The sequence below is a fragment of the Carcharhinus amblyrhynchos genome, unplaced genomic scaffold, assembly GCF_965287045.1.
Source record: "Carcharhinus amblyrhynchos unplaced genomic scaffold, sCarAmb.v2.hapA chromosome_203, whole genome shotgun sequence".
Classification (NCBI taxonomy): Eukaryota; Metazoa; Chordata; class Chondrichthyes; order Carcharhiniformes; family Carcharhinidae; genus Carcharhinus; species Carcharhinus amblyrhynchos.
Window position 1 is genome coordinate 184,786 of NW_027649943.1, and position 24,762 is coordinate 209,547.

The window sequence follows — 24,762 nt, forward strand, 5'->3', positions numbered from 1 at the left end:
GCTGAGAGACGGGTCAATAAAGCTGTTAAAGAGCAAACCAAGCACTCGGATTTATTCCTAATGGAGTAGAATTCTAAAGTAGAGAAGTCATGTTAAAAATATACTGAATGTTTGCTGAAACAAATTTGGAGTACTGTATGCAGCACAGATCGCCATGCTACAAAAAAGATTTGGAGACACCTAAGAGGGTGCAAAAGAAATTTACAAGGATGATACAAGAACTGTATGTGTGGTTATATTGTTAGGGAACAATGAACAGATAGTCTATTTTTCCTTGAAAATAGAAGGCTGAAGAGATTTGTAAAATTATTGAAGGTTTTAAGGGAGAAGTCACAATGATATTTGTGGGGAAGAGCTAAACTACAGCAGTCAAAATAAAATAGTAACCAAAAATTTAAATAGGATATTCAGATGGCACATTTTGCACATTGATTGGTGAGAATGTGGAATTCACCATCACAGAGAATGGGTGAGGCAAATAAATTAAACAAATTTAACAGCAAGCTAAGGAAGCATAGGAGAAGGAAACAGAGGGTAATGCTGATAGCGTGAGACAAGGAAAGCCAAAACAAGAACGAAGACTAGAGAAACTTGGTATTTTGTCAGGGAAAGATACAACAGCAATTATTTTCCAAAGACATAGAATATAGTACAAGAAATAGAAAAGGTAAATCTAGAAAATTCCTTCAAACTAAATATTAACAGTAGAAGGAGGAGTGCAGGTGCAGGTCAGTACAAGTCAGATTTAGAACTGACACCAGGGACGTTTTCATGCGAAGGTAACATGGGGAATGGAGTTAATGGGATAAAAATGCAGAAACCTTGCAATCATTGAAGAAACTGTGACATGACCCAGTGGAAGAGCTGGTAGGTCTTTCCAAATCAGTGAAATACAATAGGCCAAATCTTTTGAGCACCTACACCTATTTTGTTGTGACTTACCTTAAATCCGTACTGTCAGCCAAAGAGATTGCTGGCTTCCTCACTGCATTACTACATGCAGCACTGTTGCTGGAAGGTAACATTATATGGTCAATAATGTGAGTTTACAGAGATATAAATATTCCCCAACGTAATATTAAATGAAAATTAATCACTCAGCCAATCTGAAACAATAAATCAGAAGTTTATTTTAAAGCTTCAATGAAATATGCACATTAACAGTCAGGAGGGAGGGAGCAGTGGATTCACAAAGCTTTGTGAAAACAATGAAATGCAGCTCCCAGATGGTCCGAGCTTGAAGCCTCACATTTTGGGTCTTTGCAACAGCTGCACCAAATCAGCTTCAGCGAAGGTTCCGACCATAACATTTTTCAGGATCATAAATTTGCTGTGTAGTTTTTAGGTCGAGCACATTTCTGTTATAATTATGATATAATATCTTACTGCTGTCGTTAATGCTATTTAATTGCCAATTTTGTTTTTAACCCTTAAGGCATTGAAATACGTTTCAGTCATTCACAACTTTATTTTTCAGTGCTAAAATTAATGCAATCTAAGTAATAAATTACATTTTCTGATTGTGACAGTGTCCATTTTCCCTCCTTGACCTCGTTACCATCTTTGAAACAAGTTGACTACATTATCCTCTTCCAAAACCATTCCCTTGTATTCTAGTTCAGACTTCTCTCATTTAATTCCACTCTGTTATTAAAACATAATCTAAGCACATTAAGCAGTGGCTTCTCTCCAGGCCCCTACACAATCCCCTTTGAATCCTCTAAGGATCCTTCCTTTTCTTAATCTGCCTACCCACCCAGTGACACAAAGTCATGGGTCAAGTTCCACATGCATGCCGAAGACAATTAATGTATCAATGGCAACAAAGCAACATTTTTCTCATTATGTCTTAGAGAACTTAATACAGCACAAAATAGCCCATTCGGCCCATTGTGCCTATGCCAGCTCTTTGCAAGCATTATGCAATTACTACAACTCCCCACTGTTTTCCCACAGCCTTTATTTATCCAATCAAAAAGCGCTGGAGTTCTATGAGGATGTGTCTAGGGCAGTGGATAGAGGAGAGCCGGTGGATGTGGTCTTTCTGGATTTTCAGAAGGCGTTTGACAAGGTACCTCACAAGAGGTTATTGCAGAAGGTCAGGGGACATGGAGTTGGGGGTAGGGTGTTAGCGTGGATAGAGGATTGGTTGTCAAATAGGAGGCAGAGAGTGGGGGTCAATGGGTGCTATTCGGATTGGCGGTTGGTGACTAGTGGGGTGCCCCAGGGGTCGGTGCTGGGGCCTCAGCTATTTACCATTTATATAGATGATCTGGAGGAGGGAACCGAGTGTAGGGTGTCGAAATTTGCTGATGACACCAAGATTGGGGGAAAGGCAAATTGTACGGAGGGTGTGGAGAGTCTGCAGAAGGATCTAGATAGGCTGGGCGAATGGGCCAGGAAATGGCAAATGGAATTTAATGTTGGCAAGTGTGAGGTGGTCCACTTTGGTAGGAAGAATGGTAGGAAGGACTATTACTTACGTGGCGAAAAACTGCAGCAGGCGACAGTGCAGAGGGACCTCGGGGTCCTTGTGCATGAGTCGCAAAAACCCAGCTTGCAGGTGCAGCAGGTGGTCAGGAAGGCGAATGGGATGCTGGCCTTCATAGCGAGGGGGATTGAATATAAAAGTAGGGAGGTCTTGCTGCAGCTGTATAGGGCATTGGTGAGGCCGCAGCTGGAGTACTGTGTGCAGTTTTGGGCGCCGCACCTGCGCAAGGATATTTTGGCCCTGGAGGGAGTGCAGAGGAGGTTTACTAGGCTGATACCGGAGTTGAGGGGATTGAGCTATGAGGAGAGGCTGAATAAACTAGGCTTGTACTCGTTAGAGTTTAGAAGAATGAGGGGAGATCTCATTGAGACGTATAAGATGATGAATGGGATGGATAGGATAGAGGTGGAGAGACTCTTCCCGCTCAAAAAAGACAGTAGGACTAGGGGGCACAGCCTCAAGATAAAGGGGAGGCGGTTTAGAACGGAGTTGAGGAGGAACTTCTTCACTCAAAGGGTGGTGAATCTCTGGAATTCTCTGCCCGTTGAAGTGGTGGAGGCTGCCTCGCTAAATATTTTTAAGAAGCGGGTTGATGGGTTCTTGATAAGAGAGGGGATTAAGGGTTATGGGGAGAGGGCGGGAAAGTGGAACTGAGCCACAACAGATCAGCCATGATCTTATTGAATGGCGGGGCAGGCTCGAAGGGCTAGATGGCATACTCCTGCTCCTATTTCTTATGTTCTTATGTTCTTATGATTAAAATACTGCTTAAAACCCACAAAGGCAGTCAGAAAACATTGTACTTCACTGTGTTTCAAACTTCTACTCTAACAGTCAATTCACTATGAACCCCAGGGATTTGCATGTCTGTACTCACTCAATCTCCATGCTGAGTAATTCCACCAGTGCAGTAAAGGTGCCAACCTCAAGCAGCAGAAATATATTATATCTCATCCACTGCTGGACCTCTTCCTCAGAGTTGCATTCACCAAAAGTACCTGCAAGTCAGCAAAAAGGATCACAATCAGCTTTGTTCAATATCATGCTAGCTGAGTACACAACAACCTGTACCTAGATAACAATTTAGCACAAAAACATGGGGTTTGGTGAACACCTGTGACAGAATAAGTAAAAGAAATAAAAGATTGGTAAGAGATGGCAAGAGAATGAAGAGTGGCAGCTGAACGTTTAGCCAAAGGGAGAAGGGAGGTTTGTTGTATAGTACTGTCGCTGGACTAGTTGTAATGCTTTGGGGACAGGGGTTTAAATCTGATCCCACAGCTGAATTTAAATTCAATTAACAGATAATTACGACTATTGATGGCTGTAAAAACCTATCTGATTCATTAATGCCTTTTAGGGAAGGAAATCTACCGTACTTATCTGACTCTGTCTTTATGTGACTGCTGTTAGGATCCCAGATCAGAACCCCCAAGGTATATTACGAAGCCAGACCAAACCCAAACAATTTGCTATTTTGGCATTAATGTGAGAGTGGGATGTTTCATTCAGGCACAATTCTACTGACACACTGGAAAGCTTTTATTAAGACAAACTTAATTTAACAGCCAGTTTATCTATAACAAATGAATCCGCTTAACTTTCAATAATCAAACAATATTTAAACATGGCAAGGTACAATTCTCAACTACTAACCTATCACCATTAGCTCCAATCAAGCAATATTTCTCTTATAGACTTAACCCCTCCTTAAATTTAGTTAGCAGAAAACAGGCATACTTGCTTGCAACTTAGGTTAACAATCTTGGAGCTTTCACAAAGCCTCTGGAGAGACAGAGAGGTACTTTCTTCTTCAACCAATTCCAGCAACAATTGCTCTTTTATTTTTAAAATGAAAATGAATTTTTTTTCTGTAAATCTAGCTTCTCCCATTAACTACATGACTCTGTCCCTGTCAAGCAACATAATCAAAATTCACATGACTCTGCATACCTATTCTAAAATCCCAACAGAACTTAAATAAACAAAAGTTCAATAATTCTACAAAGTAACACATTCCTAGCTAAGTCTATTATCCTGCATTCTTACCATCTGCTGCATGTTTCCCAGACAAATCCGCTCCTGTAACAAAACACTGCCTCTTAAAGCAGCCCCACTTTAAACACAGAACATATCAAAACAGCACAGCTGTACCACACTACAGCAATGTGGTTGGCTCTGAAGAGCCCTCTAAAGTGGCCCAGTAAGCCATTCAGTTGAATCTCACCATGACAAAGTCAGTAAAAATGAATGAAACCAGATTGACCACCAGGAACCAACCTAAGCACCAGAAATGACAATGCCAAATGCAGTGCTGTTTAATCCTGCAAAATCTTACTTCCCAACATCTGGAAGCTGGTGTCTCAAACTTTTCAAGTAATAATTTGACACAGTCACACACACACAATCATAACTTTCAAACAAAATCCTAAACCCACAGTCACCATCTCTTGGTATGTCCTGTCCCACTGGTAGACCCACCACAAACACAGCACAGTGGTACAGAATCCAGAGGGAATTGTCCTGGAAGTCCTCAACAATGACTGCTGATCCCAGGAGGCCTGATGGCATCAAGTCAAGAAAACCTCTTGATGAACACCACCCATCAGCTCCCATCATCCCTCAGCTGATGAATCAGTATTCCCTCATGCTGGACAGTGAGGGTGACATGGGCATAGAATGTTGTCTAGGTAGGATACTTCGATGTCCATCATCAAGAATAGTTTGGTTACACTACTACTGGCCAAGCCAGAGAATAAACATACGTGATCTCATCCTCACCAATCTACTTTTCTTAGATGCTTCTTGTCCATCAGTAGGAGTAATCACTGCACAGTCCTTGAGTATTCCAGGTCCCATCTTCAGATTGGAGATGGCCTCCATTGAGATGTATGGCACTCCCACTTTGCTCAATGGGATAGATTTTGGACATATCCAGCAACACAAATCTGAGCATCTGAGCTGTGGACCATCAGCAGCAGCAGAATAGCATTCAACTGCAATCTGTACAACGTGGCTAAATGTGAACTTTGGTGCGAAAATCAGAAAGGAAGAATATTATTTAAATGGTGATATATTGGGAAGTATGGATGTACAAACGGATCTGGGTGTCCTTGTATGCCACTCAATGAAAGTGGATAGGCAGGTGCAGCAAACAATGAGGAAGGAAAATGATATGTTGGCCTTCTTTACAAAGGGATTGAGTACAATAATAGCAATATCTTACTGCAGTTACAGAGCCTTAGTGAGATCACACCTGGAGTATTTTGTGCAGTTTTGGTCTCCCTACCTAAGGAAGGATGTACTTGTCATAGACCAAATGCAGCTACGGTTCACAAGACTGATACCAGGGTTGGCGGGACTGTCCTATGAGGAGAGATTGATTCGACTGAGTCAGTATTCACTAGCGTTTATAAGGATGAGAGCAGATCTAATTGAGACACATAAAATTCTAACAGGGCTGGACAGGCTAGATGCAGGGAGGATGTTTTCCCTGGCTGGGAAATCTAGAACCAGGATACAGGGCAAACCATTTATTTTGATTTGATTTTACTGCCTTACGTACCGGGATTCAGTGAAAAGTATTGCTGCTTGTGTGCTATACAGGCAAAACATACCACTCATGGAGTAAAAAGGAGAAAAGGGATAGGGTGCACAATATAGTATTGCAGTGACAGGTCGGGTGAAGAGAAAGATCAACTTAATATACGATAGCACCATTCAAAGTCTGATGACAACAGTGGAGAAGCTGTTTTTGAGCTGGCTGGTACGTTTTTCAGACCCATATTTTTTCCCAACTGAAGACCGGCCACACCTGGAGTAGTGTGATCAGATTGCAGTCACCTTGCTATTGGAAAGATGTTATTAAGCTGGACAGAGTGCAGAAGATGTTGCCAGGGCTCAAGGGACTGAGTTATAGGGAGAAGTTGGAAAAGTTAGGAATTCGCTCTTTGGAGCATAGGAAACAGAGGGATGATCATATAGATAAAAGTAAATTGCTGCGCATGCTGGAATCTGAAACCGATAGAGAAAATGCTGCAAAATCTCAGCAAGCCTGGCAACATCTGTATGAAGAGAAAAGAGCTGGCATTAAGTCCAGATGACCCTTTGTCAAATCTGGCCACCTTGCTGGAACCCTTGATCACCTTATTTAGGAAGCACCAAAGGTGATTTTGGAAGGTACCTCAAATTGAGGCTTTCAATCAGGTGAAGCAACAACTCCTATCAACAAGTTTGCTGGTCCATTTTAACCTAAAGGTAACATGTCGAGGACGCTCTCTGAAGCGGAACAGTCCGTCTGCACTTCCTGCTGCTTTGGGAAAGCTTATAAAGTTGTACATGCTCATGAGGGGCGTGGATAGGGTGAACGCACTCAATCTTTTTCTCAGGGTTGGAGAATCGAGAACAAGGGTTTAAGTTAAGTGACAAAAGAATTAATGGGAACCTGAGGAGCAACCTTTTTACAAAGAGGGTGGTACGTATGTGGAGTGAGCTGCTGGAGGAAGAGGTTGAGGCAGGGACACTGACAACATTTAAAAAACATTTGGGCAAATACATGGATAGGAAAGGTTTAAAGGGATATGGGTCAAATGCGGTTAGCTTAGATGGGCATTTTAGTCGGCATAGACTAGTTTGGGTCTGAAGGCCCTGTCTCCATGCCAAAGATTCTACGATTCTGTGAAGAAGGTGGAAGAGAGTACATCCTGGGTGTGAGGGGTCATTGATTATGCTGGCTGCTTTCCCGAGGCAGCAGGAAGTGCAGACGGACTATTTTGCTTTGGAGAGGGTCCTTGACATGTAATCTTTGGGTTAAAATGGACCAACAGACTTACTGATAGGAGTTTTTGCTTCACCTGATTGAAACCCTCAATCTGAAGCGCCTTCCAAAGCCATCTTTGGTATTTCCTCAATAAGGTGTTCAAAGGTTCTAGCAAGGTGGCCAAATTCATATTGAATCTACTTTAATAATTTACCATACCCAAGAAGTATTTTAGCTCTGTCATATTCTTGAGGGCAGGTGCCTCCTTCAAAGCCTTTACCTTTTTTCTAAGGGGTGCAACCTCTTCGGATCTACCTTGTAACCCCAAGTAGGTCACCTTGTCAGCCTGAAAAGTGCATTTCTCACTCATCAAACACACTCCAGCATTCGTGAACCTTTGCAATACTTCCTCTCAATTGGTTAAGTACTCCTCTTCTATGAAACCAGAAAGCAGCACACTGTCCAAATAAACTGCAACTCTGGGTAATTCCTGTATAAATTTACCATTGTCCAATGAAAAGTCCTGTACACCAATGATACTCCAAATCGTACAAACACAAGTGTGTTGATTGTGACGTACCTTTGGGATCACTTATCAAACTCAAGCTGCTAGTAAGCTCGACTTATCTGGTTTAATAATTATCGAGCGGCCAGCTAACTTGGTGTATAGATCCTCCATTTTGGGCATAGAATGTGTCTCTAATTTGGCCACTCGATTGACAGTTTGTAACCTGCGCAAATGCAGACTGATTTGTCTGATTTGCTAACAGGACGACAGAGGCAGCCTCTCTGCAAATGACAATGGTCTTATGATACCTTGATCTTTAGAGTGTTTCAGTATTGCTTTCACATTTCCAACATGGAATAAGGGTCTAGTCTTGCCTGGTAATACTCCAGCACGGCTTCAAGGTCTGTGTATATCTTAGCTTTGGAGCTCCTTCATTTTCCCTAGTTCTTCTAGGAAAACCTTGGGATATTTTCAGATGACTTCATATAGTCATTCCTCACTCAGTTTGAATATCGCTATCCACTTCAACTTAATAAGTTGGAGCCAATCATCCCCATTAAATTTGGCCCTGATCGAAGTACAACAATAATAAGAGCTAGGCTGGTTGCTATCTATAAGCTATTGGAGCCATCATGAGCCCCCTGATTTTAAGCGCTTCATCTATACAAATGGCTAACCTGGCCATAGTGTTTCTTCTAACCTCAATGGTTGGACCCCATCCTGTAAGTAAAGACAAGTTTGTTCCCCTATGATGACTGAACTCAATCTTCTTTGCTTACATTAAATGGTCCAAAATTACAAAAAAAAAGGCATTGAACTGAAATGGGAAAATACTTCTTCACTTATTTGGAGCGCCAGATTTTTCCCTCATTGCCAATGTAGTAATGAAAACTTTGGGTGGCCAATGACAGCTGCAGCAAAACTATTTATTAACAGGAAAGGAAAACTATTTACAAGGAATTATTTACAAGCAAAGTAAAAGCAAATCCATAACTAAACAAGCTGCTGGCCCAGGCCACAGCATGATGTGGGTATGCTGGCGTTGGACTGGCGTAAACACTCCATTCACCTGAACTCTCCATTCACCTGACAAAGAGGGTGTCCCTCGAAAGCTTGTGAGTATATTATCAAATAAATAGGTTGGACTAAAACCTGGTGTTGTCAGACTTTTTACTGTGTCCAGGCCACAGCTGCAGGTTTTAACATAGAACACTACAGCACAAACAGGCCCTTCGGCCCACAAGTTGCGCCGATCACATCAATACCCACCAATCCATAGACCTATCTATAACCCCCAATCCCATTAAATCCCATATACTCATCCAGAAGTCTTTTAAAAGACCCCAGCGAGTTTGCCTCCACCACCACTGATGGCAGCGGATTCCATTCACTCACCACCCTCAGTTCCAATTCACACACGCTTCCATCCTATTGGTCAGAGAGTCACGTGGTGAGATTTGCCAAAATCTCAGATGAAAGGTCAAATGATATCCAGCAGCATCACAACAGTCATATACAACATACATACTTTTAGTAAACCAAAGTTTATATTTCTCAAGGGTATGCCTTCTCCAAAATCAGAATATCTTTAACTCTTCAAGCTGTGCGACATAAGGAGCTAATCAAACAAGGTTTTCTTGAGTCAAAGAGAGAGCAGGTTTATTAATCAATAACCTGAGAAAAATATTCATCAGAAATAAGGGGAGCTAAGAGTCAAATTAAAAAGGTGCAAGAATATACGGTTAAATGTCCTTGGACTATCCTGGAGGCATAGAGAAACATAGATTGGAGCAGGAGGAGGCTTTTCAAGCCTGCTCAGCCATTCATTACAATCATGGTTGATCGTCCAACTCAATAGCCTAATCCTGCTTTTTCCCTGTAACCTTGGATCCCATTTGCCCCAAGTACTACATCCTGCTGCCTCTTGAATACATTCAATATTTTGGCATCAACTACTTCCTATACTAATGAATACCACAGGCTCACCACTCTTTGGGTAAAGAAATGTCTCTGCACCTCCATCCTAAATGGTCCAGCCTGAATCCTCAGACTGTGACCCCTGGTTGTGGGCCCCCCACAACTGGAATTATCCTCCCTGCATTTTTTACCACCCGCTGTACCTGCACGCATACCTTCAGTGACTGGTGCACAAGGACACCAGGTCCCGCTGCACACTCCCCTCTCCCAATTTACAGCATGTAAATTTAAATCGTGACAATTTAGGTTAGCTGGTTTCTTGGGTGCAGTCAGATATAGATGATTTTGCAATTAATCTGAGATCTTGGCCTGCTGGTAGAATTCAAGTGGCGTTGCTATCTCAAATTGGGGTACTGAGGCAGCACGGTGGCATAGTGGTTATACTGCTGCCTCACAGCGCCAGGGACCCAGGTTCAAATCCAGCCTTGGGTCACTGTGTATGTGGAGTTTGCACCTTCTCCCCATGTCTGCACGCGTTTCCTTTGGGTGCCCCAGTCTCCTCCCACACTCCAAAGATGTGTGGGTTAGGTTGATTAGCTGTGCTAAATTGACCCTGGTATCAAGGGGATTAGCAAGGTAAATATGGAGTTACGGGGTTAGTGTCTGATGGGATTGTGGTTGGTACAGACTTGATGGGTCAAATGGCCTCCATCTGTACTGTGGGGATTCTACGATTCTATGAAGTCGGGTAGACTTATCATGCACTCATTTTACACTCTCCAAAAGGGTGGTATATCAGCAAGCACAGCTGCTTGTAGTGCCTGGTTCGATTCCCACCGAGGGTGACTGTATGGAGTTTGGACATTCTCTTCAAGTCTGTGTGGGTTTCCACCGGGTGTTAGGTTTCCTCCCGCAATCCAAAGATATGCAGGTTAGGTGGACTGGCCATGCTATATTGCCCATTAGTGTCCCAAGATGTGTAGGTTAGGGGGATTAGTGGGGTAAATACATGGGGTCATGGGGATAGGGCCTAGGTAGGATGTTCTGTTGGAGAGTCAGCCTGAGTAAGATGCTCTGGTGGAGGGTCAGTGCAGATTCAATGGGCCAAATGGCCTTCTTCTGCACAGTAAGGATTCAATAATTCAAAGACAAGCAGAAACAGGTAGGGAAATATGCCAATGCACTCAGTTGTAATCAATGTGAAGCCCACAGCGCACTAAACGTGCTCCTATCTACATCAATGGGGATGAAATAGAAAGGTCAAGAGCTTCAAGTTCTCAGGTGTCTAGATTACCAACAACTTGTCCTGGTCCCTCCGTGCTGCATTATAGTTAAGAAAGCCCATCAATGCCTCTGCTTTCTCAGAAGATTAAGGAAATTTGGCATGTCCGCTATGACTCTCACCAACCTTTACAGATGTACTGTAGGAAACATTCTTTCTGGTTCTATCTTGGTATGGCTCCTGTTCTGCCCAACACTGCACAAAACTACAAAGGGTCAGGAACGAAGCCCAGTCCATTATGCAAACCAGCCTCCCATCCATTGACTCAGTCTACACTTCCCATTGTCTCGGAAAAGCAGCAGACATAACTAAGGACCCACACACTGCAGAAATATTCTCTTCCGCCTTCTTCTGTCAGAAAAAGATACAAAAGTCTAAGGTCACATACCATCCGACTCAAAAATAGCTTCTTCCCTGCTGCCGTCAGACTTTTGAACGGACCTATCTTGCACTGACACCCTAGCTGTGACTGTAACATTACATTTTGCACTCTCTCCTTTCCTTCTCTATGTATGGTATACTTTATCCGAATGGCATGCAAGAAACAATGCTTTTCACTGTATATTAACTCATGACAATAATAAATCAAATCAAATCTGTGTTCATACCATAAACCACAAGGGAAAATTTTGAATTAACATTAAAAATACATGCCTGCTCTTAACACTTGAGATAAACAAGTGTGCACTGTAAAATTTATTAAAAGGTGTGAAACACTATTCTCCAGCACCCAGAAACACTCCATTAACAGTATCAAATTAAAAAGGCAATGGGTCAGATGATCCAGCAGGTTAGACTTCAGCTGTTCACCTCTTGAATTTGGGTTCAAATTTCATTGAGCCAAATTAAATGAGATGAATCTGCAGAAGTCTGAATCCCATCCCAAGGTGACAAGAATCCCCATCAATAAAGTATCCTAGCATTGCAGGTGTTTGGGATGTCAAGGTTAAGACAAAGCACAAGTTTAATTTGCATCCTGTGCTGTATTCCATCTGGCAGCGTTTACGTTCCAACACTGGTTGCTCTAATTGGAATATTTTTCACTTTTATGAAACACAGATTTACAGAGTTAGAAATTAATAACGTTTAGCTAAATACCTTCTTCACTAAATGTTACCTTGTGCCATATAAAGTATAGCACGAGCCACTTTCAGCCTCTTCTCCCTGGCAGTTACCTCCAGGCCATCCAGCAATCTCATGGCGTGGGTCTGGTGCTCCGAGATATCCACTTCAGTCCACTTCTTGTCTTTCACTGCATAGCAAATTAATAGCATGTATTGGTTGTCATATTATAGGCAACATTCAGGCTTCAAGACAAACTGTCATGAACATATAGTTATAAAATGATGGATTTTTTTAGGAAGGCTGTTCTAAAGGTACATTTTTGCATTTAAACCTGTAAATTGAAATTAAAAACTCTTTTCAAAATGGAGATACAGACAGACGTTCTGGCACATTTCTCTGTTGAGATTTTGTAGGACTGTTATTTTGAGAACTGAACACAGTTATTAAAATGCAAGACACATCCAGGGCTGTCCAATGAATCTTCTAAAAGTGTGAAGACAGTATCACATTAATGTAGAGGGGCTAATTAGGCTAATGAAACACACAACCATAGGTTTAGGAACACTAACACAATACTAACTTTCGAATGGATGATCTTGGCCTATGGGAACATAAGCCAGCCAGGGCTGTTGCCATTGATTTGTCTGGATAGCACACAAGAAACTGTACTTTTCACTGTATGTTAATTCATGTGATAATAATAAATCAAAAAGAAGTCAGGTCTGTATGACTACCAAATATTTCTCACTTAAAATACTATAATATGTATTCTGAAGTTATAAGATGGATGCGTTTTACTTTTGGTTACATTTTGTGAAACTTCAGTCAATGATAAACTACAGCAGGCTCTGGTGGGAGAGGGAAGAAACAAAAGGTCGACTGAAAAGCAGTAATGCTATCAGCAGTGGTTGGGGACACGATGGTTACCAATACTAGCTTTATGAATAGAGTCATTCAATTCCTAGTGATAACTCAAGTGGTAGCAGACAGAAGGAATTTCTCAGGGTCAGACGGGAGTCACGTGGGCTCAATTCGATGGGACTCATTCTCCTATTTCATTGTCCAGCGTCCCATATTGCTGGGCAACAGAAGGGAGGTAACATCCATAATTAATGACGAATGAAATCCTATGAGGTCAGGATGTGTATTGTTATTAGCTGTAATTAACAACAGGATGGCTTATTGTCTCATTTGTACGAACACTTACTAGACAATGCGCACCAGAAAGGTGAGCAAAATGATTTTGGGAATGTATAATTGCCAGAATGTAATTTGGAAATGTATAATTCTTCAGACTGATATCCAGCTGCCTGCATTCTTGACCTCGAGTGCAGGTCTTCCTCATAGCATTCTCCTATTCGATCGTTTGGTTAAATAAAGTCACATCTTAAAAATCAGTATACTACATTTTCACTGTCCGTATTAGCTTAAGTTTGAGCGATACGCTTCCAGAGGAAACCCCCATATACAATTTGGTGCTGCAAGCAGGGTGATGTCACTGGCTTCAGGCAGCAGGACAGGATTCCTAGTTGGGGATGAGTGTATTTTTAAATTGACCACCCTAATTAGTTAGAGGAGGTCCTCAGAGTGCTTTTTTTGTGTGTGTGTGTGTGTGTGTGTGTGTGTGTGTGGGGTGGGGGTGTTGGTGGTGGTGGAAATATACACACACTCCGGGCCTGTACAGCTGATCCAGAATGACGCGCAGTTTGGGAAGTCATAAGCAGTCGGGGAAGCTTAATACGGAGGCCTCTGCTGCCACCCGCCCCAGCAGTTTGAGGGGAGGTGGGGTGTGCATACGATTGGGGGGGGGGGGGGGGGGGGGGGCGCGGTGGTGGAATGGGACCGTGCAGGGATGCAGGTGGGGCTCCATATACATGAGCGTCAGGAACTCTCATTCTTATTCTTGACCTCCTGCTCCAACCAGAAGGACCAACTGTGAGAGCAGTTGTCGCCAGATCCAAAGGATATTGGGGTTGAGGTTTAATGATACTTTAAAGATAACAACTAAATCCTCAGAGGGTTTGTGTTGAGATGTCAATGATCTGGATGATAATGTGGTAAACTGGATCAGCAAATTTGCTGATGATACAAAGATTGGAGGTGTCATGGACAGTGAGGAAGGTTTTCAAGCTTGCAGAGGGATTTGGACCAACTGAAAAAAATGGGCTGAAAAATGGCAAATGGAATTTAATGCAGACAAGTGTGAGGTATTGCACTTTGGAAGGACAAACCAAAGTAGAACATACAGGGTAAATGTTAGGATTCTGAAGAGTGCAGTTGAACAGAGAGATCTGGGAATAGAGGTACAGAATTCCCTAAAAGTGATGTCACAGGTGGATAGGGTCATAAAGAGTGCTTTTGGTACAGTGGCCTTTATAAATCAGAGAATCGCGTATAAAAGTTGGAGTATTGTGTACAGTTTTGGTCACCGAGTTACGGGAAGGATGTAAATAAGGTTGAAAGAGTGCAGAGAAGGTTCACAAGGATGTTGTCGGGACTTGAGAAGCTGAGTTACAGAGAGACATTGAATAGGTTTGGAATTTATTCCCTGGGGCATAGAAGAATGAAGGGAGATTTGATAGAGATGTATAACATTTTGACGGGTATAGATAGAGTGAATGCAAGCAGGCTTTTTCCATGAGACTAGGGGAGGAAAAAAAGAAAGAGGACATGGGTTAAGGGTGAAAGGAGAAAAGTTTAAAGGGAATATTAGGCAGGGGGGGCTTCTTCACGCAGAGAGTGGTGGGAGTGTGGGATGAGCTGCTGGATAAAGTGGTAAATGCGGGGTCATTTTTAACATTTAAGAAAAACTTGGACGGGTTCATGGATGAGAGGGGTGTGGAGGGATATGGTCCAAGTGTAGGTCAGTGGGACTAGGCAAAAAAATGGTTTGGCACAGATAAGAAGGGCCAAAAGGCCTGTTTCTGAGCTGTAATTTTCTATGGTTCTATTTCTATGGTGCTTTTACCTGTGTTTTTTGATGGAGGCTTTTATAGAACATTAATAAGTCATTGTTTCGACTGTTTTGCAGCTTCACCACACTAATATAAAACTACTGTATTAGCAATCAGGAGTTTTTTTTTTAAATCAGTAAAAATATTTCTAGTTGAGACTAGTTCATCTGTGTAAGTGAATACTTAATAAATTTCAAAAAAACTGACGGTAAGAGTGAACAGGAGTGATCAACTGTTATAATGCAGAGTAGCAACCACCACCTTATCTTCACGGTCATTGCAAAGCCCCTGTCTTACCCAACCTTCCTCACACAGGACAGGTCAAACAACGTGTCCCCAAATGCCTCAGCATAATTTAAATGCGGCACAGGGATGGGGACATCACCCCTTTTCATAGCACAAGTCGAACCAGGCCCAGAAGTGGTCGGACATTGGGGTGGTGAGGGTTGCCTTGTTCATGCTCCGTCTGGGTCTGAAGTTAGAAGTGTCGTTTTCCTTCTAACTTTTTCAGGCTAACTACGAAGATAAAACTGGCAGAACGATCTGAACTTGGCGATTTAACTCTTTTTGCTGCATGATTCCCAGCGAAAGGTAATTCGGAGAAGTTATCACTTCTGGATAATTGCCAGGTAAATCCTTTAGTGGGAATTTTCTAAAGGGATTCCCCAGCACATCTGTGGGGCTCCCAGCAATGCGACCCTGGGAAGCCAGTAAGTCAGGACCCAGTGTTGCCCAACTGAACATCCCTCACTAACCAAACAGACTACGGCAACACCATTTTAATCACAACAATTAACTTACACACAATGGCACAAGTATATCACCACCATTCAGTCTGTCCCTTTCAAAATTTGGAATTCCAGCAACTTGAAGGTTTTTCAGCAATGGTTGCAAAATGACGTCTTATCTTTAGGTGTAGGTTCAGGGAATTAGCAGGGTAAGTGCGTGAGGTTACAGAAATAGAGGTTGGGTGGGATTGTTGCCAGTGTAGGCTCAATAGGCTGAATGGCCTCTTTCCGCAATGTAGGGATTCTATTGGTGGCCTGTTCACATGGTCAGAAAAGTGGCAAATGGAAATCAACCCAGAGAAACCTGAGGTGATGCATTTAGGGAGGTCAAGCAAGACATCACGGGAAGTCTCACAACACCAGGTGATGAAGAAACAGATCTCCGAAAGCTTGTGATTGCAATTAAATCTGTCGGACTTAAACCTGGCGTTGACAGACTTACTACTGTGCCCATCCCAATTCAACAGTGGCATCGAGGGCCAAAGGGCCTGTACGGCGCTGTAATGTTCTATCTCCACAACATGGCTAAACAAGACGAAGGATTACATATTAAATTGAAAGATACTGAAAGGTACAGAGGAATTGAAGGACCTTAGAGTGACTATCCACAGATCTCTGAAATTAGGACAAGATGAATAAGGTGATAAGGAAGGCAAATGGATTCCTTTAATTTATTCACTTAGACAGAGAACATCAGAGCAGGGAGGTTATGGTGCAGTGACAGCAAACATTCGCGGGGCCACAATTCTGAGTACTGTCTGCAGTTCTGGTCACCTTATTACTGAAAGGATTTAAATGCTTCAGAGGAAACTTGCAAGGATGTTGCCAAGACTGAAAAATTGCAGCAATGAGGATACGCTTGGAATAGAAGCAGCTGAGGGAAGATATTTGATTGAGACGTGAGGTGTCTGGACACTGTAGGGGGAAGGCCTACTAACTTATGCAGAGAAATAAGTAAGTAGGGGGCATAGATTAAATGGGAGATAAGAAAAAAAAATCTTTCACACACAGGATTGTAGGGGCTGGAATTTTCTGCCTGAAAGAGTAGTAAAGATAGAAACCTTTTTTTTTATTGATTTGTAGGACGTGGATGTCGCTGGCTGGCCAGCAGTTAATGCCCATTTACTCTGTGGTCCTGGAGCAATTATTCACTTGTACATGATGAGCAGGACAGGTTCCCTTTCCAGACAGTGTTGTCGATGTCTCCATGGAACTCAGTTCAGTACTTACATCTGAAGCTTGATATTTTTAAAGAAGTGGCCAACTAAACTGCTGAACTGAGATTGGTTGGTTGAAAACTAACTCTGGAAAATTACATCAAGACTGTCATGAGCCAAGGAAGAGAAAAACTTGTAAGCATGTCTGATTGATAATTGGACACGAAACATGAAAGTGAAATCTGTCGTCAAATAGCACTCCTGGCCTATCCTGCATGAATAAAGAACAGCATATTGTAGAACTATGTGTCCACGTAGTGCTTTGTGTATGCAGGAAATGACACAGGCGTTTGTGCAAGATGCACCTTTGTTGTACTGACTACTTAAAACAAAGTTTACCTTTTCTTCTGAAGTATAGTTTACTCATTAATTCGTGTTTAATTTGCACTGATTCTGGTTTGTGCTAAAGTTACAAACGTGCAATCCTGTTGGTAATCTCTTCATTTCGGGGTTAACAGTTGTTTTGGTTTATATTTTCCCCATAGGAACATACAGCGTCTCATTAAACCTACCATCCTCCAGTCTGAGAAACAGCCATTAACCATGCCTCTATTTTCTGTCCTTCAGTCAAGTTTTTCTCCAAGGTGACAGAGACCTATTCCATGAGTTTTATTTTGGAAACCTTACCTTTTACGTTGTTTACTATTACAAGTTAGTCTGGAATAAAAAGTAACACACGAGATCAAATGCTTTTCAGAATGTACCCGAAGGTTTCTCTTGTAATTAGCAAAGAACTTTAATTTGGTTCGTTTTTCTTCAGAAATGAAGTGGGGAAAATATATAAGACTAAATATGTTCTGGATTGGAGTAAGGCAAAATTCAGTCACATAAAATGGGATCTGGTCTGAATTCACAGGACTAGTCTACAAATAGGTTGACGTATAAGCACTGCGAAATATAAGAACATAAGAAATAGGAGCAGGAGTAGGCCATCCAGCCCTTCGAGCCTGCCCCGCCATTCAATAAGATCATGGCTGATCTGTCGTGGCTCAGTTCCACTTTCCCGCCCTCTCCCTATAACCCTTAATCCCCTCTCCTATCAAAAACCCATCAACCCGCGTCTTAAAAATATTTAGCGAGGCAGCCTCCACCACTTCAACGGGCAGAGAATTCCAGAGATTCACCACCCTTTGAGTGAAGAAGTTCCTCCTCAACTCCGATCTAAACCGCCCCCCTTTTATCTTGAGGCTGTGCCCCCTAGTCCTACTGTCTTTTCTGAGCGGGAAGAGTCTTTCCACCTCTATCCTATCCATCCCATTCATCATCTTATACGTCTCAATGAGATCTCCCCTCATTCTTCTAAACTCTAACGAGTACAAGCCCAGTTTATTCAGCCTCTCCTCATAGCTCAACCCCCTCAACTCCGGTATCAGCCTAGTAAACCTCCTCTGCACTCCCTCCAAGGCCAAAATATCTTTGCGCAGGTGCGGCGCCCAAAACTGCACACAGTACTCCAACTGCGGCCTCACCAATGCCCTATACAGCTGCAGCAAGACCTCCCTACTTTTATATTCAATCCCCCTCGCTATGAAGGCCAGCATCCCATTCGCCTTCCTGACCACCTGCTGCACCTGCAGGCTGGGTTTTTGCGACTCATGCACAAGGACCCCGAGGTCCCTCTGCACCGTCGCCTGCTGCAGTTTTTCGCCCCGTAAGTAATAGTCCTTCCTACCAAAGTGGACCACCTCACACTTGCCAACGTTAAATTACATTTGCCATTTCCTGGCCCATTCGCCCAGCCTATCTAGATCCTTCTGTAGACTCTCCACACCCTCCGCACAATTTGCCGTTCCCCCAATCTTGGTGTCATCAGCAAATTTCGACACCCTACACTCGGTTCCCTCCTCCAGATCATCTATATAAATGGTAAAAAGCTGAGGCCCCAGCACCGACCCCTGGGGCACTCCACTAGTCACCATCCGCCAATCTGAATAGCACCCGTTGACCCCCACTCTCTGCCTCCTATTTGACAACCAATCCTCTATCCACGCTAACACCCTACCCCCAACTCCATGTCCCTCGACCTTCTGCAATAACCTCTTGTGAGGTACTTTGTCAAACGCCTTCTGAAAATCTAGAAAGACCACATCCACCGGCTCTCCTCTATCCACCGCCCTAGACACATCCTCATAGAACTCCAGTAAATTTGTCAGACACGACTTCCCTTTAATGAAACCGTGCTGCGTCTGCTCTATCAAGCAATTCCCTTCAAGATGCCTCGCAATTTCCTCCTTAATGACAGATTCTAACATTTTACCTACCACAGACGTTAAACTAACCGGCCTATAATTCCCCGCCTTTTGCCTGGCACCCTTCTTAAACAACGGCGTAACATTAGCCATTTTCCAATCATCCGGCACTTCCCTGGAATCCAGCGACTTCTGGAAAATAACCACCAAGGCATCCACTATCACCTCCGCCATTTCTTTCAGAACCCTCGGATGCATTCCATCCGGTCCTGGGGACTTGTCCACAATCAGCCCCTCCAGTCTGTCGAGCACCGCCTCTCTAGTAACAGTAATGTCATTGAGACCCTCCAGTCCTACCACCTTTCCATCGCTAACACCCGGCAAATTATTCACGTCCTCCTCCGTGAAGACAGAAACAAAAAAGTTATTCAATACCTTAGCCATATCCCCATCCCCTACCACTAGGTCCCCTTTCTCATCCTCTAAAGGACCAACATACACCCTAGCCAGCCTCTTCCTTTTTATATATTTATAAAAACTCTTGCTATCCTTTTTTATGTTAAGCGCTAGCCCAGCTTCATAGTTTCTCCTACCCTTCCTTATCAACTTCTTTGTCAATCTTTGTTGACATTTAAACCTCTCCCAATCCTCTTCTCGCCCACTACTCTTAGCTACTCTAAATTCCTCCGCTTTTAGTTTAACACTTTCCTTCACCTCCTTCGTTATCCACGGCTTATTACCTCTCCTCCTACTATCCTTTTTGACCATCGGAATAAATTTCCGCTGAGCACCAAGAAAGATCTCCTTAAAGATCCTCCACTGCTCCTCAACAGACCCTCCCTCCAACGCGCTCCCCCAGTCCACATTCGCCAATTCTTCTCTCATCCTACCGTACTCCCCTCTATTCAAACAAAGGACGCGTGTCCGGGAACCCACTTTCTCCTCCTCCATCTGCACCAGAAACTCCACCATACAATGATCACTCTCCCCAAGAGGATCCTTCACCACAAGGTCCCTAATTCTACCCGCCTCATTACATAGCACCAGATCCAAGATAGCTCGCTCCCTCGTCGGCTCCAACACACACTGTTTGAGGAAACTATCCCGGCAGCATTCCAAGAACTCTTCCTCGAGCCCCCCGCGTCCAACATGGGTTGACCAATCAAAATGCAGATTGAAATCCCCCATAACTACGGCCGTCCCATTCCTGCACGCCGCACTTATTTGCGCGTTAACAGCCCGCCCCACCTCCAGATCATTATTCGGGGGCCTATAGACGACACCCACCAGCGTCTTCCTCCCTTTGCTGTTCCTAATCTCCACCCACAACGATTCCACCCTCTGCTCCTTGGCTCCAATATCATCCCTTGCTACCACCGTGATGCTATCCTTAATCAGCAGAGCTACGCCCCTCCCCCTTTTCCCTCCGCCTATCCTTCCTAAACACTTGATAGCCCTGTACATTCAGCTCCCAGTCCCTGTCACCCTGCAGCCACATCTCTGTAATGGCCACCAGATCGTATCCATTTGTGTCGATCTGCGCCACCAGCTCATCCACTTTATTCCGAATGCTTCGTGCATTCAGATAAAGCGCTTTCATCCCAGCCTTCACCTGGACCCTATTTGCCGCAACGCCACCAACTATACTCATGCCCCCTACTCCCTCTATTATTGGGACATCCTCGGCCTCTTCCCTTACCTGTAGCCTCTCCTTAACTTTAGACCTCGTAACATCACCTACCTTCGCACCCTCCCCTCCGGCCTCCGCCCCCCCCCCCAATTAGTTTAAAGCCCTGTCTACAGTCCTCTTTACTCGATTTGCCAGCACTCTGGTCCCAGCACGGTTCAGACCAACCCCATCCCGCCCGAACAGGTCCCACCTACCCCAATACTGGTGCCAATGCCCCATAAATTCAAACCCATTCCTCCCACACCAATCCCTGAGCCACCCATTCACTTCCTTAATCCTGTCAACCCTACGCCCGTCTGCACTCGGTTCAGACAGTAGCCCAGAGATAACCACCTTGTCGGTTCTACTTTTTAATTCCATTCCCAGCTTTTCATACTCCCTCCCCAGATCCTCAGTTTGCATTTTGCTTACGTCGCCGGCACCCACATGTACCACAACGACCATCATACGTGAAATGGAAAAAGTGTGAAATGCCATAATAGGAAGGTTAAAAAAGAATGGCTCAAAGACTAGCGTTTGTGTCACAATCATTAAAACAATCACAATTGGATGGAGCAACAAAGGGAACATCTTTGAGATAACATTCATCAGCAATTTATATAGGCACTGTTTGTATTTATCAAAAACAACTTAATTACCATGAGTCTTGAATTCTTCTTCAAAGCATTTCCTGTTCAGGTGAAGCTCAGGACCCTCCGTGTAGCTATAGAGCTCTATCAAAACATTAATAATGAGAGTATGTTAAGGTGACACTCAGACAGAGCGCTGTAACATAGATGAGATCAATGGTTAAGCACTGCAGGAGAAAGTATGTGTAAATCAACAGCACTTATGGAGAAGTGTTGGGTTATCCTTTTTCTGTAGCCGTGCAATCCACTCCACTATGGTTAGCTGAGTTCACATTACATGCACTTCCTCCCTCACCCATTCATCTCCCACCAATTTACAACTTTGGCCTCCACACCACTCCACCAAACATATCTCAGCTATTCTGTCCCTTTCATCCCATTACTAAACGGATCTTCTGTGTACTATCATTTGTAACTTTCCAAAAGGTCAATTCGATATGGCACCCTCCATCACTGACTCTTCTACCAATTAGAGAGAAACACCTGCCTTTAACAGAATCACAGAATTGTTAGGGTCAAGGAGGCGGCCACCAGTTGGCTCAATGTATCTGCACCAGCTCTCCAAACGAGCATTATAGTTCAGTACTATTCCCCTAAATTTTCCCCGTACCCCTGCACATTTTTTATGTTCAGGTAATCACGAGACAGTTAAACCCCAAACACTGCTTCAATGTTTCCCTCCCTACCTCCTCTGCTAACCAAAAAAAAGTCACCGTGAGGACCACAAGCAAGGGAAAGGTGAGTTGAGTTTTTTTTTGTCCTTGGCAGTAAGATGGCAGTATGGTAGTTAGGGCTGATGCTACCAAATGTGGGAAATTAGAGAGCAATCTAGTCTCCCTGACAACTTTGTCTACAAGAAGTGTGTCTAGCTGCAACTCCCCACAGACCGCACTGTTTGGTTGGAGCGGCAGCTGGACGCACTGCGGAGCGTACAGGAAGCAGAGAGTGCGATAGACACTAGTTACAGGGAGGTTGTCACACCACAGGTTCTGTCAGAAAGATGAGTGACTCCAGGTGAGGCAGGCAGGTAGTGCAGTAGTCTCCTCCGGCTATTCCCCTTTCAAATGGGGAAAAGATTCCAGCAGCAGCCAGGCCTGTGGCATCACACCTGGTTCTGCTATAGATCAAGGTAGAAGAGCAAGCGAGCAGTAGTACTAGGGGACTCACTAGTTAGAAGCACAGGCGGGCATTTCTGTGACTGTGATTGAGAGTCGAGGATGGTTTGTTGCCTCCCAGTGCCGGGGTCAAGGAAGTCTCTGAGCGGTTGCAGGACATTCTTAAGAAGGAGGATGAGCAGCCAAAGGATATCATAGAATCCCTACAGTACTGAAAGAGGCCATTTGGCCCATTTAGTCTGCACCAACCACAATCCCACCCAGGCCCTACCCCCATATCCCTACACATTTACCCACTAATCTCTCTAACCTATGCATCTCAGGACACTAAGAACAATTTTAGCATGGCCAATCATCCTAACCCGCACATCTTTGGACTGCGGGAGGAAACTGGAGCACCCGGAGAAAACCCACATTGGTACCAACTACATAGGTAGGAAAAAAGATGAGGTCCTAAAGTGTGAATATAGAGAGTTACGCAGAAGGCTAAAGGGCAAAACCTCAAAGATACTAATTTCTGGACTACTCCTGGTGCCACATGCGAGTGAGAGAAGGAATAGGAAGACGAAGCAGTTGAATGCATTATGGAGAGCTGATGCAGGGGGCAAGGATTTAGGTTTGTGGATCACTGGCATCTCTTCTGGGGCAGAAGTGATCTGTTCGAGAGGAATGTGTTACACGTGAACTGGAGCAGGACTAATATTCTGGAAGGAAGATTTGCTAGAGCCACTAGAGAGGGCTTAAGCTAGTTTGGCAGGGGGTAGGGACCCAAAGCAGCCAGGAGAAGGTTGAGGACAGCACAGATGTTAAAGAGAGCACATTAAATATTAAAGGCAGTGTTAGTAATCCTAGCACTAGACAGGTCAGGCAAAAGCAGAGCAGAGAACAAGCAAAGACCAGATTAAACAGCATTTATTTAAATGCAAGACGCCTGATGGGCAAGGCAGATGAGCTCAGGGCATGGATGGGTACATGTGACTGGGATATTATAACAATTACTGAAACATGGCTAAGGGAGGGACAGGACTGGCAGCTCCATATTCCAGGATACAGATGCTATCGAAAAGATGGAACAGGAGAGAGAAGAAGGACTTGCGTTTTTGATTAAGGAAAACATCACAGCAGTACTGAGAGGGGATATTTCTGAGGATTCACCCACTGAGTCTATATGGGTAGAACTGAGAAATAGGAAGAGGGAAATCACTGATTGTACTATAGAGGAGCAAATACATTATGATTTGGAGGAACGAACTGAAGGCACTATTGCTAAGTTTGCAGATGATACAAAGGTATGTAGAGGGACAGGAAGTATTCAGGAGGTGGGGGGGGCTGCATAAGGACTTGGACAGGTTGGGAGAGTGGGCAAAAAAGTGGCAGGCAGAATACAATGCGGAAAAATGTGAGGTTATGCACTTTGGAAGGAAGAATGGAGGCACAGACTATTTTCAAAATGGGAAAATGCTTAAGAAATCAGAAACATAATGGGACTTGGGAGTCCTTGTTCAAGATTCTCTTAAGGTTAACGTGCAGATTCAGTCAGCAGTTAGGAACACAGATGCAATGTTAGCATTCATGTCGAGAGGAGTAGAATATAACAGCAAGGGTGCACGGAGTTGGGGGTAAGGTGTTAGCGTGGATAGAGGATTGGTTGTCCAATAGGAGGCAGAGAGTTGGTATCAATGGGTGCTATTCTGATTGGCGGTTGGTGACTAGTGGAGTGCCGCAGGGATCAGCGGTGGGGCCTCAGCTAGTTACCATTTATATAGATGATCTGGTTGAGGGGGCTGAGTGTAGGGTGACAAAATTTGCTGATGACATGAAGACGAGTGGAAAAGCAAATTGCGCGGAGGGTGTGGAAAGTCTGCAGAGGGATCTGGATAGACTGATCGAGTGGGCGAGAACCTGGCAGATGGAGTATAATGTTAGCAAGTGTGAGGTTATTCACTTTGGCAGAAATAATAGTAGGAGGGATTATTATTTAAAGGGCGAAAAGCTGCAGCATGCTACGGTGCAGAGGGACCTGGGGGTCCTTGTGCATGAGTCTCAAAAACCCAGTCTGCAGGTGCAGCAGGTGATCAAGAAGGCGAATGGTATGCTGGCTTTTATAGCCAGGGGGATAGAATATAAAAGTAGGGAGGTCTTGCTGCAACTGTACAGG

The 24,762-nt window shown here is 43.8% G+C and overlaps 1 protein-coding gene across 2 annotated transcripts in view; it reads right to left on the reverse strand.

The window, feature by feature from the left end:
- LOC145338870 (striatin-interacting protein 1 homolog) overlaps window positions 1-24,762 on the reverse strand; it is a 173,254-nt gene that overhangs the window by 131,731 nt on the left and 16,761 nt on the right. For both annotated transcript variants that reach the window (XR_013885918.1, XM_080183267.1), the window contains exons 3-6: window positions 21,499-21,573; window positions 12,075-12,209; window positions 3,369-3,489; window positions 943-1,011 (exon numbers count right to left, since the gene is read on the reverse strand). Coding sequence is in view for 1 of the 2 variants with exons in the window: in XM_080183267.1 (XP_080039393.1) it covers window positions 943-1,011; window positions 3,369-3,489; window positions 12,075-12,209; window positions 21,499-21,573 (400 nt within the window). In the remaining variant the exon portion in view is untranslated. The remainder of the gene's footprint in view (window positions 1-942; window positions 1,012-3,368; window positions 3,490-12,074; window positions 12,210-21,498; window positions 21,574-24,762) is intronic.